The 15,546-nt window shown below is 38.2% G+C and overlaps 1 protein-coding gene across 5 annotated transcripts in view; it reads right to left on the reverse strand.

The window, feature by feature from the left end:
- Atg9 (autophagy-related protein 9) overlaps window positions 1-15,546 on the reverse strand; it is a 347,588-nt gene that overhangs the window by 142,336 nt on the left and 189,706 nt on the right. For all 5 annotated transcript variants that reach the window (XM_067782082.1, XM_067782081.1, XM_067782079.1 and 2 more), the window contains 2 exons: window positions 10,104-10,288; window positions 53-231 (listed from right to left, as the gene is read on the reverse strand). In XM_067782082.1, the coding sequence (XP_067638183.1) occupies window positions 53-231; window positions 10,104-10,288 (364 nt within the window). The remainder of the gene's footprint in view (window positions 1-52; window positions 232-10,103; window positions 10,289-15,546) is intronic.

Raw genomic sequence — 15,546 nt, forward strand, 5'->3', positions numbered from 1 at the left:
TGCTAGGCAAATCTCCATATCAGCTCAGCCGTTTTTTCTCAAACGTACAAACCTTGCTACTACTGCCATTAAAGGAGATGAAAATGACCCTAGGTACCTGTCTGCATAGTCATAAGCGCGGTTCAGCCGTGCGTCCAATTCGTGTTCGAGTTCATTAAAATGTCGTAAATATAAGCGGCCGTAATTAGACCATGTCCGCATTCCTAACGTTCCTGGGTCTTTTCTCAATACCTGTACAGTGAAAGAAAGGGAGTATTGAAATTAATATTAGATGACAAAAAACACTAGGAAATATGTATACCTACAGCCAAAAATAAGGATTTAATAAACTACTAATTAATAAGGAAAACCCGACTTTTTTTAAAGTAAAATTATGGTCGTGTGGGTGATAAATGCATAGGTCAGAGATCCGAAAAACTAAAATCATATATTTTAAAATCATTATGCCTTGGTCTGTATAGTCGCTTAACAATGTTCCGTGATCGAATAATATAGCTGTAATATATATAGCGATAAGGACACTCCCCAAAGGTCTTGGGGAGTGTTATCGATGTTGATGGTCCTTTGCCGGTGGAGATCCGGTACGTTCCGGTAACAAGCACCATTAAGGCATCACCCCGACCATTTTGGAAACGACTCAGTATGACCATATGAAACCTTTAATGTCATATCGCCCTCCCACCCCTAGATCCATGAGGAACTTGGAGTCGCCAGAGTCTCGGCTGTAAAAGTAACAGGATTCGCCACGGGTAGGTGAGGTTGAGAATTGGGTTGGAGAAGCTATATTTTGCGCTGGCAACACCTTTAAATCAATTTGGTATTTTAGTCGCCTCACGACCAGCGTACCTGCCGCGGGTATATCTAAGCCCCTAACCCGCTGGGGTGGAGAAGTGTTATCGATGTTGATGGTACTTTACCAGATATAGATCTGGTACGTTACCGTAACAACCACCATTAAGGTACGGCCCCAACCATCTCAGGAACGACTTAGCATTCGGCGATCCCCTACTCTTTAGTTTCATGAAGAACTTGGAGTCGACAAAGTCTCGCCTGCTAAATATGTATATGATACATTCATGTTAGTAAGAAGATTCCGCTCTGGAAGGTGAGGTTTACAATTGGATTGCGGAAGCTGTCAAACTATAATACTTTGTATTACGCTTATCAACCCGATGAACCCGTAATTTAAGAAGTGAATACTACTTGTTATGAGGACCATGCATAGTTTCACATGCTTGCGAATCTAATACAATAAGTTTTCCTAAAAACTGGCGGGACGGGACCTACATGTTTTATGCGGACTCCGAACAACAGCTGCAAGGGTGATGAATTTTCACTGAGAAGCTTTTGATTGCAGAAATACACTCGGGGTGTTTGCCAAACGACTACCAAGGGGCGACCACGCTTAAATAAATTTTTTGATGTGATACATCTATAGGCGCACGTAAAATCGGTTTCATGCGTGGCTACACTTCCCCGCGATTCTCTTCCCACTCGATCCTGCGTTACGGCAGGGTCCAAACGGGATCATTTGTGAGTCATTTGGGGTCATTTTGGGGCTCTGTTATTGTTGTTGTAGCGATAAGGAAAATCCCCGAAGGTTTTGAGGAGTGTTGACGATGTTGATGGTAATTTTCCAGATATAGATCCGGTACGTTTCGGTATTTGGCACCATTAGGTACTAGCCCGACATTCTCGGCAACGATTAATATGACCACATTGTATCTTCAAGGCCATGCCACCCCCACCCCTAGTTAAATGAAGAACTTGGGTTCGCCGGAGCCTCGGCGGCTAAATATGTGTATGATACATGCATATTTGTAACAGGGTTAGCCTCGTGTATGTGAGGTTGACAATCGGATTGCGGTAGCCATGAATTGCGTTTAGCAACCCCTTGAATCCCATTTTGGGGACTATATCGGCGTCCTAACGGGCCATTTCGAGATGATAATTACTATCTCGGGGTCATTTCTGGATTATTTTTTGACTCCTCGAGATCTTTCCGGGGACATTTCGGGATGACTTCGGGGACTCCATTCGGGATCCCCCTTGAGTAATTTCGGGATGATTTTGTGGACTCACTCGGGATCCCTCCGGGGTCATTTGGGGATCCCTTAGAAAATTAAGCTGGCAGAAATTTCGTTTTTATGCATATAATTTGAGACCCCCACATGGCACCAACCATGTGAAACCAACGTCTCGACAGCAGTCGACCCTGTTGAGACTGCAAGTTTCCTTGAACTGCTGTTAGAGGCCCTTGATGACAATGTTTGTGTTCGCGCCTATTGAATGGAGCGAAGCACTGTTAACATGACAACAACAACTGATTATTACAGCCCTGTACTCGATAGGGTGATATTCGACTTAGTTGTCGATTTTATATAATAGTATAATACCGTTTTCACACATAAACTTAATCGAATAAAAATTCTATTTAATGAAATAATTAAGTTTCCCTTTTGATACAGGGCCTTTTCTTCATAAAGCCAACATCTGTCAGCAGCCCCAAAAAAATATTTCGTTTTTACAAAAAATAGTTAAAATGGAGAGCAGCCGTTTCCTTCTTAACTATAAATAAATACAATCAAGATAAAATGCATGCGCAAGTACCCATAGATATGGTACCTAACCAAATATGTGGCTATTTTCGAAAAGACAGCAAATGCAGCGAAAATTTAATTTTGAATTTTTTCTTCTTTTACTATTTTTCGTAAATTATTGAAAATAATTTATTTTTGATTGTCATTTGATACATTGACCATTTCAATCGGGTTTTAGAGAAGCTCACTCTTGCTCGACTGCTGTCACGAAAGTTCTCGATGACATCCGTCAGGAGTTTGACCAGGGTCACTTGACGCTTCTGTGTCTTTTGGATTTCTCCTAGGCATTTGACTCTGTCAACCACAGCCTTCTCTGTGATAGGCTATACAAATGTTTCGGTTTAGCTGGTAAAGAGCTATCTTAGCAACCGAACTCAAAAGGTTAAAGTCGGGAATAGTTTCTCTGCAAATGGGTTTACCAGGTCTGGAGTACCACAGGGCTCTGTCTTGGGTCCCCTTCTTTTCAGTATCTTTATAAATGACATTTTTAATGTCTGCTCTTATGCTCGACGGCATGCTTATGCGGATGATGTGCAATTATACATTTCAAGCCATATCAGCCTGGTTCAGGATCTTACAGATAAGCTGAATGCTCGATTATGGAGTGGTCTAGGTCAAACCTTCTGTGCCTTAATGCTCAAAAATCATATGTTCTTGCAATCTATAAAGATAAGATCCAGATTTCTGACATCCCACACCTTTACATTGGATCTGCAAGAATTCAGTTAGTCGATAAAGAACGAAATCTAGGTGTTATGGCTATTATATTAAAAAATGAAACGAGACTTTTTGGTGCAATTAACTTTAATACAACTTCTAGAATGTTTGTTTTATAATTGTGTTGCTTGGCACGTCTGCAAATCTAATGACACGTTATCCCTATATTGTGCCTTTTATATTTTCCAATCTTATGCTAAGATTCCGTTAGTTAAATATATATCAAGTTATACAGTACAGTATATGGTCAAATACAGCGTAAATTATATGCACAAATACAATGTAAAGTAAATGAACGAATACAATATAAACAAAAAATACAAAAATCATGAAATGTCACAGGGTGACCTAACACCCCACCCCCCGTGGATCGCTCGAAGATTCACCATCAACCATAAGCCTGGCAAGGCGAGAGGCTGGTCTGCGTAGACTTCCGTTAATTGTATTCACTTCCACCACTCGTACCTGGCCATCTTTAGCTGGGAAAACTTGAGTAATGCGGCCTCGTTGCCACAATCTGCGAGGTAATGCCGAGTCGATGAAAATAACCAAGTCTCCGACTTGAAGAGGAGGTACTGCTTCCTGCCACTTTGTTCGGCAAATCAACTGAGGTAAATACTCTCTGGTCCAACGTTTCCAAAGGCGATCTTTTAAGCTCTGCGCAATTCTCCATTGTTTGTTAAGGCATATCTTCTCATCAACGGGATGAGGCCTTTGAGTTGAACTGACACAACCTATCATAAAGTGATTCGGGGTAAGTGGTTCATCCTCTTCGTGTGATATAGGGAGGTCTGTCAGCGGGCGTGAATTAACAATATTTTCTGCTTCAATTAAAACACTTTGCAACGTATGTTCCTTTGGGGCTACTTGCCGGAGGGTTTTATTAAGCAGCGATTTAACAACACGTATTAAGCGTTCCCAACAGCCCCCAGAACTAGGATTTGCAGGGCAGTTAAATATCCACTCGATTTGGTGCTTAGTGGCTTCGTCTCGGATGCGGTCTGTGTCTAACAGCTGTTCAGCGGATGCCAGCTCTCGTTGTGCCCCTATGAAATTGGTGCCGTTGTCGCTTCTCAGCCTTACCACGTCGATTCACAAAATTACGTAGGCACAAAATGAAAGCGTCGGTGGATAGATTTTCCGCCAGCTCGATGTGTACGGCTCGTATTGTTAGGCATGTAAATATGACGCCCCATCTCTTTTCTCTGCGTCTACCGATTGAGACATCAAACGGCCCAAACAAATCAACGCTAGAGTAAGTAAACGGACGTACAAACGGCGTTACCCGGTCGGGAGGCAGCTGACCCGTTAGGGGAGCTTTCGGTTTCGCTTTATCGATATAGCATACAAGACAGCTACTTTGAATTTTCTTGTGAAGCGACTTCAGTTTTGGTATCCAAAATTTTTGTCTAATAGCATTGATAGTTACTGCCACATTTTGATTATGATTCTTCTCATGATAATGTTGGACGATAAGCTTTGAAACAATATGTTGGTGTGGCAATAAAATAGGACGACGTGCTTGAATTGGTAAATACGCTGCCTCATCAATGCGACCACTCAGGCGCAAGATGCCACTATGATCCAAGTGCGGTGATAATTTGTACAGTGGACTTTGTTTTTTAAGCTTACGTGACGCGGACAGCTCGGCAATTTCATTTCCAAAATGTTCATGTTGTACCGCCTTACATATTGTATATTCGGCCTTTTCGATTTCTGCTGTTGTAAGCTGTGTTGGTAAACGCACTCTTTCCATACTTGCTTCATTGCTCTAAGAACCCAGGCTACAGTGCGTTGTAACTTGCAATAAGAACTAAATCTTTCAAACTGTATGATTTTGCTGGCCGGCTGTATGTGTAATATGCGATTCGGAACCTCTTCCTCAAGTAGTGACGGTGACGGCTTAATTGTCATGACAGGCCAGTATTGTTCGTCCAGCTTTAAAAAATCAGGGCCCTTAGCCCATCTACTATCACAATTAAATTTCGGTGGACTAGACGGGCGTGTCGCAGCGTCTGCGGGGTTTTGGCATGTTGGCACCCATCGCCACTGATTTTGTGAAGTTGAGTCGAGTATTTCAGCGATTCGATGACCTACAAATGGCTTGTACTTTCGTTCGGCCGAATTCAACCAACTCAACACTGTCTGTGAATCGCTCCAAAAAACTACCCGTTCAGCTGTGAACTCATGGGCGTTACCACCAATTTACACAACCTAGTACCTAATACTGCCGCTTGTAACTCTAGTCTCGGGATGGACAAGAGTTTAATAGGCGCCGTACGCGTTTTTCCCATGACAAAACTGATATCAACTACATCTTTGTGAGCTACTCTTATGTACCCAACTGCGGCAAACGCAACCTGACTCGCATCGACAAATATGTGAAGTTCAATTTTACTGTTGTTCGAGATATGTGTAGAGTAGCATCGTGGCATCTTGAACAGGCTTACTTGACTGAATTCTTTCCACCAATGTAACCACTTTCTGTTCAGTTCCGCTGGCATCGCTTCATCCCACCCGATATCAAATCTCCACATATCTTGAATGAGAAGTTTAGAAAATATCAGAAAATCAAGCAACATACCGAACGGGTCGAACACCGCCATCACTATTTGTAACAACTCCCGCTTTGTAGGTGCCCGTGTTCCCTCCAATACATCCTTGGGAACTCCATGGAACTTAGTGTGGAATTCAAATGTGTCGTCGCAGGTATTCCAGTATAGACCTAGAACTTTATCTGTCGTTCCGCTACGCTCCATGTTGATCGTTTCATGTTCTAATGATGACGATTTATTTAGCTCAATCTGTACTTCACGGCAGTTGGACACGAAATTCCTAAGTTGGAACCCTGCTTCCTGATGAATTTTCACAATTTGCCGGCTGACTTCTTTGGCTTGCTCTGGCGAATTAAAACTAGCAACCATATCATCGACGTAGTGTTTATTCATTATGATTGATGACGCTTCAGGATACTCCAACTTAAAGAGATCTGCGTTTTTGTTTTTCACATACTCAGCAATAGAGGGCGAACAAACGGCGCCGAAGATCATCGAGGTCATCATATACTCTTGAATGGGTTGGCTGATGTCACCATTTCTCCAAAGATAACGCTGGGCATGTTGATCGATTGGACGTACTTTAATTTGCGAAAACATTTCCCGTATATCCGCTGCAACTCCAATACGACCTTGTCGAAATTGTAGCAAAATTCGCATTAAAGGCAGTTCCTGTTCGGGACCCTTCAGTAGCGATGAGTTTAGAGATGTACTACTTGCAGTAGCTGCTGCGTCGAAAACGATACGAAGTTTGCTGGGCTTGTGTGGGTTGCAGACAGCAAAATGGGGCAGGTACCAAGTTTGAGCATACCTCTCGGTGCTTTCTTCTTGCGTTACTTTTCTTGCATACCCCTTTTCCACGTACTTAGCCATTTCCTCTTTGTAGCGTTCGGCGAACTTCTCGTCTTTATGCATACGCTTCTCGATCGATAACAAACGTCGTTCTGCCATTTCTTTGCTGCTTGAAAGTTGCGGCGGAAACTTTTTCCAAAGCAGTCCTACTTCACAATGTTTATCGGGTCGGAGTATTGTTGTTGTTTCTAGTATATGACGTGCTTGTTTATCTTCGTCCGACTCCAATTGTTCCGACGTTGGATTTACGCCAAAACTATCAGCTTCAAAATAATCTGAGACCATCTTATGTAAATTTCGTTCTTTTATGACCATAACTCGAGGACTTGACCTTGTTGACCATTTAGTTGGGCCATAGGCAACCCAACCCAGTGATGTTTTGGCGGCAATGGGGCTGTCGTTATCAGCTTGTATCCAAGTTTTAGTGACACCTAGATACGCTTGATTTAAACCAATTAACAGACTAGGCTTCGTGCTACTATAATTTTGTAAGGGTACATGCCCGAAGTGTTCGAAGTTTTCTTTCGTGAATGACTGTTCAGGCAGATTCAGGTGATTCACGGTGTACACATCCTTAAGCGTGAACTTCTTGTCGTCAAAACGGCTTCCAATTTCTACGGTCATCGTACCACTGAAGAGTCAGCGGGTGACTTTGACCTCGAACCCCAATCTTTCTAGCGATATCCTCCTCCAAAATAGTAATTGCAGAGCCTTCATCGAACATTGCTAGGATTTCGTATTTACCATTTGGCCCGTAAATGTCGATAGGTAGCATCTTAAACAGTTGCTTAGGCGATTCATTGGCGAGGCGGCAGTTTAACATCGGTTGCACACTGACACCCGTCTATACCACACATCTTCTTTGATCGGCATTTACCTGTAATGTGACCTTTTTTCAGGCAAGAAAAACATAACTTATTATTCTTTACATAGTCCCACCTGGTTTGTACATCATCGGATTGGAATGAATCGCACTTGGTGACCATATGATCACCGCTGCAACGAAGGTACGTTGGTGTTTCTGATGATATTTCTTCTTGTATGTGCATTATACGTCGGGGATTGGAAGATGTGACATTACCTCTGATGCTGTGTGAACTTGTCGGCATCAAACACACAATTCTGGCCAACTCGCTTAGCCATTTACTGAAATCTTCTATTGTGGCGAACGGTGAAATGGTTACTGCATGTTTTGCCCACTCAAACTGCTTGTTTTGTGGTAGTTTGCTTACTGCTTGTTCTACCAAAAACACGTTTGCTAGCTGTTGGTGGCAATTGGCAGATTTCAGAAATGCGACTACGTTGGGCACTCTGGAAGAAAACGGCACCACCTGCTCAAGTTTTTGATCTGGAATTGGCGGGAACTGCTGTAGTTTTTGAAGCTGATGTTTGACCAGAATATCTGGCCGACCAAATCTAAACTCCAACTCGCTTAGAACATTGGGCACGTCGTTTGGGTATATCAGCATAGCAGCCACTGCTTCCTTTGCGGGTCCTACAAGACACTTTTGCAGCCGCATTAAGTTTTGGCGATGGCTGTATCCAAATGACTCCGTGGTATCGTTAAGATTGGCAAAAAACAGCAGCCATTCTTCCGCATTTCCGGAAAAGGTTGGCAAGTCGTAGAGTTTTATTGTAGAATCGGTCGACGGCGTTGTGACTAGGCTTGATTCACGTTGTACTGGCTGTGTTGCTACGCTTTGCTCACCCATATCCTGGGTACGAATATTCTCGCGCAATCTTACAATATCCCTTTGACTTTCGACAGTGCTGTTCCTCAATTGCTCAACTGATGCTCTCAAGGCGTTTAACGTGGCGATTATAGATTGAATTTGACCATCTTCGGCAGCATCCACTTGACTTGACTCTTCCATTTCCGTACTTTCAAAAGATGATTCGTTTTCACTATTGTTTAATATTTCAGGCGCACGGCTTCTAAAAAATATTTGTCGGACTGCGACATGCGCTTAATAATTTTAAATCATGTACGTACGATCAGACAATCGTGTTTGCAATAAATTCCCGCAAAATTTCAACAATACATATATCACCGTATACGAACAAGCAAGACGTGCCAAAAAATTATAAAAACTGTTATGGCTATTATATTAAAAAATGAAACGAGACTTTTTGGTGCAATTAACTTTAATACAACTTCTAGAATGTTTGTTTTATAATTGTGATGCTTGGCACGTCTGCAAATCTAATGACACGTTATCCCTATATTGTGCCTTTTATATTTTCCAATCTTATGCTAAGATTCCGTTAGTTAAATATATATCAAGTTATACAGTAAAGTATATGGTCAAATACAGCGTAAATTATATGGACAAATACAATGTAAAGTAAATGAACGAATACAATATAAACAAAGAATACAAAAATCATGAAATGTCACAGGGTGACCTAACACTAGGCTTTGTAATCAACTCTAAGCGAAGACCACGTCAATCAAGTTGTGGGTAAAATCTATTATACATTGCGGTGCCTTAGAGTGTCATCAATTTTCGTACCTTCTGATACAAAGAAAAAGCTTATTCTGTGTCTTATTGTACCTTACATAAGCTGCTTTGAGGTCGTTTACAGCAATTTAGATGCTGTCTCCCTTCATAAACTCAGTGTTGCTTTAAACCACGCCACTAGATATGTGCACGGTTTGAAGAAATTTGCTCACTTATCTACGTTGAGAAACTCAATTCTTGGATGTGACCTAATAAATTTTATCAAAGCGCGTAATTGCATTTTTATGTTTAAATTGCTAGTTTACAAAAAGCCGGGTTATTTGTACGATAAGCTTACGTTTTCCAAAAACACACGCTCCTCTAATTTTATTCTTACAAAGTTTAAGTATTTAACCTCTCCCAGGCTTTTCTTTGTTAAAGGTGTTAGGCTATGGAACTCCATTCCACAGTCTTTAAGACACTCAATGAGAGAAAATAATTTTAAAAATCTTATATTTGACTATTTTCGTGATTAAATTGCATAACACGGTTTTATAAATTTGTCTATCTCATATTTTTAGTTTTTATATAAGTATTTTCATACACATAAGTTGTATGTTTGTATTGCGCAATAAAAGATTTTAATTTTAATGTGCTAATGTATTAAAACTAATAACTAATAAATGAAATGAAATAAACTTTGCTTGCAATAAATATCGAAGCACCAAGCAAACCGGCTGGATTTTTCACTCGATTAGGCATTCAATAAAGCAATAATGAGATAATTAAGAATATGTATTTTGTATGGAAGATTGAGTTCAATTAGGGCTTTAATGTAGACAACTTGACTAATTATTTCATTAAGTCTCTGTGTGAAACTGGTATAATAATGTGTATAAAAATGTAAACGCAAAAATATCTAGTTTATTTATACTTACATTCGCATATGAAAATGAGAAATATAAGCACTGCCATATGAAAATAACTGGTGCCAAAATCAAATTCGCAATTGCAACCCACATTATAAGTTTTGACAATCGTTGGGCTAGTTCAACTTGGTTGCTACGGAAATTAAAATCGTCACGTAGTTGCCAATTGTTCTGGAAAGGTGAACCAGGACCTCCTAAAAATTACACATGTACACAAAAACAAAAATATAATTAATAAGTTTACAGATACACATTTATTGATGGTAAGTTTTTATTTATTATATTTCTTCTACAATGTAGTAGGGTTACACATGAATATATGGCAATACAATGAAGGGCTGTACGGTAATGAAACCAATTTTCAATTAGCTCCAAATTCGAACTTATTGCTATAGAAAAAAGACTTTATAACATACCTGAACTTAGAGCCTTTACTGATTTATTGAATCTCATATTTTAACCTGCACTGTCTTCACTGCAGTTTTATTTGGCGTTTGATTTCTTCATATTGAAATAACTATGGCTATATGCACAGTTTCAATTTCGTGATGTTTATGAGCCACAAAAAAGTTGATATTTTGGTGGTTAACCAAATATTTAAATATTTATTTTTTAATTTTGAATTGAGAAAATATTTAACTTTATTTTTTTAAAAGATGTTTTTTTGATACTTCCAATATTTTCATTTTGAAATATTATACAAAATAAAATGATTTAAAAATAATTTATAAAAACAAAAGTATATATAACTAAAGTAGATGACCCTATATTTACTCCCCCTCCAGTGAAATGAAAACTTTATTTTTTAAATATTAATTTACAGTGTATATTACTTACTGTACGAATTTTGTGTTGTAGCTTGAAAAACATTTGAATTGTGTGTTAATTGCGTTAAAAGTTTATGTTAGTATTGATGTAAGTACCCAATCTTTTGATAATTTGATGTACTTGATAACTGATCTTAGTTGTTGTTATTGTTTACTTGCTGTATTAATATTTTATGTATATTAATATTTGGTTGTGTTATTTCTATGTTATTTGAGAAATATTGTTATTTATTGTGATGTAATTGAGGAACCTAGGATGAGGTTGAATAATAGTAGATTGCAACTGTGTGTGCACAATTACTCAAAAATTAAAACTTGTATTATGCAGAATATATGTTCAATATATAATTGTAATGTATGTCCAAGTTGTTGATAAGGAATGAAAAGATGATTCCTTTAATTGTTTGAGGGTGAAATTGTTATTGATTTATATTATGTTAGTGCGCATAAATTGAGTGTTTTATATGATTTTAATTTCAATATGAAAGAATTGATGTGTCAATAAAAATTATTTTAAGAAATCTTTTGAGATTTTTAAAATTGATTATGGTAATTAGTTTGATTTAAAAAGTTTTAAGTTGTTTGTTACTTTTAATTGGAAATGAGATTGGTAAAATATGAATTTGAGTTTATATGTCTGTTGCTGTAAATTTACTTTCATGTGCAAATGATATATATTTTTGAACTGGAGGAAAAGTGTATATAATTAAAATATCTTTAATGTAATTATAAAGTATAACAATCTAATAATTAAACTATTTTATTATTTTATATTTCACGATTTTGTGAAATGTAATATTTTTAAATAAAATTTTTATCTAAAGTTATAGAATCCATTAAAAAATATATATATTTTTGTAGATGATAAATTCATAAAAAGAAAATGGTTGACTAGTAGTGAAATTATTGATCTTTCATTGGTTTTATTTTTAAAATTGCACCATTTAATACTTTTTCACTGATGTCAATCTTAAATTGTTGTTTATATGTATGTAAAATTGCTCTTTGATATAGAATGAAATATGTTGTTGTTTGTTTTAGTGATTGTAGTTAACGTTAACTCTTCATTCGAATTGGTTTTTTGAAATATACTTCTTGTTAATTCAATATAAACAATGCGTTGATTGATTAAAAATTATAGTGGTTGGGCTAATTGTTAAACGAATTTTTAGAACTGGATTTTCGGTAAGATGTAAACTTTCTGCGTTATTAATACTTGTTTATTTTCCTTTAATTTCTTTCTTTCATTTTGATGCTTGATATAAATTTATATATATATATACAGTTGGAATTTCCAGATTGTTTGCAGGATCGTTGGTGGGATCGCCATTTATATTTGGTGGTTAACCAAATATTTAAATATTTATTTTTTAATTTTGAATTTAGAAAATATTTAACTTTATTTTTTTAAAAGATGTTTTTTTGATACTTCCAATATTTTCATTTTGAAATATTATACAAACTAAAATGATTTAAAAATAATTTATAAAAACAAAGTATGTATAACTAAAGAAGATAACCCTATAGATATTTTCTGAATATTCTATATTGACACTTTTTTTTTATTTAACTCACGTTTTCCAAATAAAATCTTAACCTGAAAATCTTTAAAAAAATCCGTCATCCATGAATTTAAAAAATATTTTCATATCAAAAAATTACATGACATATGAAAATATTGTAATGATTGACCAAACGAAGAGATAAAAGATTTAACTGAAATCTTCTGAGTTTCGAGATTTAATTTTGTATGATAAAACGTGCAAGATTTAACGTTAAATCCTTTCAGATGTCTAAATCTCGAATAAAGCTCTAAATGGAGATATGCTATTCTTTTAATATGTTTAAAGGTGAATTCACAGAATATTTTTCACTGAATTAAAAAAGGCGTACCACTACCTACAAATTGAGTTATTTCGCAAACCACCAGGTAAACTATTTCCAAAGTTAGAATTTAATAGCGTTTTCTTTTCTGAAATAAATTTTTGCCTAAAGGCTTGGTTTCCTCGAAAGCGGTGCCGCTATTTAGCGGCCGTTACATAGCGGTAGAGTATGTTGTCAAAAAAATTGCAGTGTAAAAGTAATTATGTGTAAACTAAAAAGACGATGAAGTTCACCCTAACGTAATATAGCGGTAGGGCATAAAATATTACGGTCGTCATGACGGTAGAAACTCATTCATCACCGTTTTTTGCCACCGCTTTGTCAAAGCGGTGAACATTTTGTCAAATATTTATAAAATAAACAATAGTTTTGAATTGAAATATTTTTGAACATGTTTTATTTTTTATGTGCAGTTAAAAAAATATGACGAAAAACTAAAAAAAAGGAAAAATGTAAAATAAAAGCTGTGGATCGTCTGCCGTAAGTGTTCATATCTTCCAACAAAGCGGTGCCGCTGAAAACGGTGAGTATACCGGCCGTTCTGTAGCGGTCGTAATAAAGCGGCACCGCTTTCCGAGGAAACCAAGCCTTAAGTAAATGGTAAAGCCTTAATAGAGTTACTCCTACCCCAGAAAATTTTCAACATTTATAGTGCATACAAAGAACATTCCAACTCACCATATGAACAAAGTATATGTGGAACTTAAGAGCGAATTGAGAGTTTCACAGAGTTGCACTGCCACGCCGCCATTTTATACAGGGTAAAAGTGTAACGCTTTTGCGTTGCGAGCAGGCAACAATTTTCACAAAAGAACGAAATACCCCGTACCCTTGCGCGGCGTACAAAAAGCGTAACACTTTAGCCAGAAAAGAAAACGCTATAAGAGAATTACATGAGGGTAAAATTTTTTCAGAAAAGAAAACGCCATAAACTTACGTTTCAGATGTCATTTTATAGTTTCACAAATAAACAAAAGAAAGAAATTTACAAAGGCTCTAGAAGCACATAAGTGTCAATTTTTTCAATATAAATAAAAAAAAAACATTTGGCGCGATTTACCTCTGAGGTGATTTGGGCCGAGCTCGTCATCTTATTGCGTCGCCCTTCTAATTTTTCCTACAAATTACTTTATGCCGACTCCGAACAGCAGCTGCAAGGTAAGCTTTTAATGGCAGGAATACAGTCGGAGTGATTGCTAAATCACTGCCTAGAAGGGACTTCGCTTAGAAAAACCTGTTTCTTGAAAAAACTTTTTTCTAATATTTGATGTTGATTTGCCCAGGACTTGATCCCAGAACCTACGGTGTGGGAGGCGGGACACCAAACGATTTTCACGGTCTTTTCGTAGCTATATCTTAAAGTTTAGTATGAAGTGAGAATCATTTTAAAAGAGTATTGAAATACCATTACAATTCTTTCAAATTTCTAAATTTGAGAACTACCGAAAATTTCATTTTGTATCTCTAACGAGCGGTTGAGTGTTGCTATTATAAGGGATTTACGCAAAATATTTAGATTTTTAGGTTAATATTCGACCAATTTTTCGTCATCCGACTTGCAACGGAGAAGCCGCGCCAAAACCCGAGTACTCGGGCAAAAACCAGAGAGTTGACAGCCCTAATTATAAGGCATATTAGAAATGCCTACTCATTTTTTAGAGCTGTTTCTGAATACTTGCAGGGATGGGATATACTTCTTTGTTGAATAATTCAAAGCAACTTCAAAGAAGTCAAAACTGAATTCTTGGATATATTTATATAACAATTATGAAATTAAAGACCGACGGTTTTATTGGAAACAATACTTACATTCAGTAATAATAATACTAAAAGCTAGAAAATAATTAGGTAGGTCCTAGGTACTAGTCATTACACTCCTCGTCTATCTAGGGCGTTGATCAGACAAATAAATAAAAGCGTGTATCGCCTCAAAGGAGGTTAAGATATTTGGCTTGGATATCATACGTGGTTCCAGGCACTGGATCAGGGACTGTTATCAGTCTTAGACCGGCCATCGTGACGAATTGTCACGCGTGATTAGTTATCACATTCTGCACGAGGTGCCCCAGCTTCTACTGATAATAGCGGATCTAGAGAGGACAACTCGATTAAACCCGCACCCCTGAGTCATTGTGCAGAGCTCAGGGGAGGGAGGACTCTGTTAAGTGTCAAGATCGGTACACAACGGTGACGAACTGGATTGTAAGGGCTTTTGATTTTGACTTTGTTTTTTTACTTGATGACTTTGGGCTGGCAGGTGCGGTATGCTGCCACCTTAGTCGGGGTGAAACCCTATCGAAACGGCTGGTAGATTAATGCCGCACCTGCCAACGTCCCGCTAAAACCGTGGCGGACCTCAAGGTACGTTTCGGCTCCGTCGCCGTTAAGTTGGTGGTGTAGGTGCGGTTGAAAATTTTCCCGCTTTGCGTCCGGTCTGGCTCTGAACGCATTACCCATAAGATAACGACGGGACCGTTGAAGGGCGACTATACAATCGGCTCCGGATAGCGGCCTTGAGGGGGGACTTGAATGGACACGACCAATAAAAATAAAAAGGATGGTAGGAGTGACGGCGAAGGTCGTCGTGGTGCGAGGAACGCGACAGGCGCGGAGAGCGCTCCGAAGCAGGTCGCTGGCAGCCGGGAAAATTCCCGGCGGATCAAAAGGGTTGATCAGAAGGATTAGCGCAGGGGTTTGGGTTCAAACCCCGTAGGTGCGGGTAGTTGGGGTAGTGGAGAGGG

This window comes from Eurosta solidaginis, chromosome 4 (assembly GCF_040869045.1).
Source record: "Eurosta solidaginis isolate ZX-2024a chromosome 4, ASM4086904v1, whole genome shotgun sequence".
Classification (NCBI taxonomy): Eukaryota; Metazoa; Arthropoda; class Insecta; order Diptera; family Tephritidae; genus Eurosta; species Eurosta solidaginis.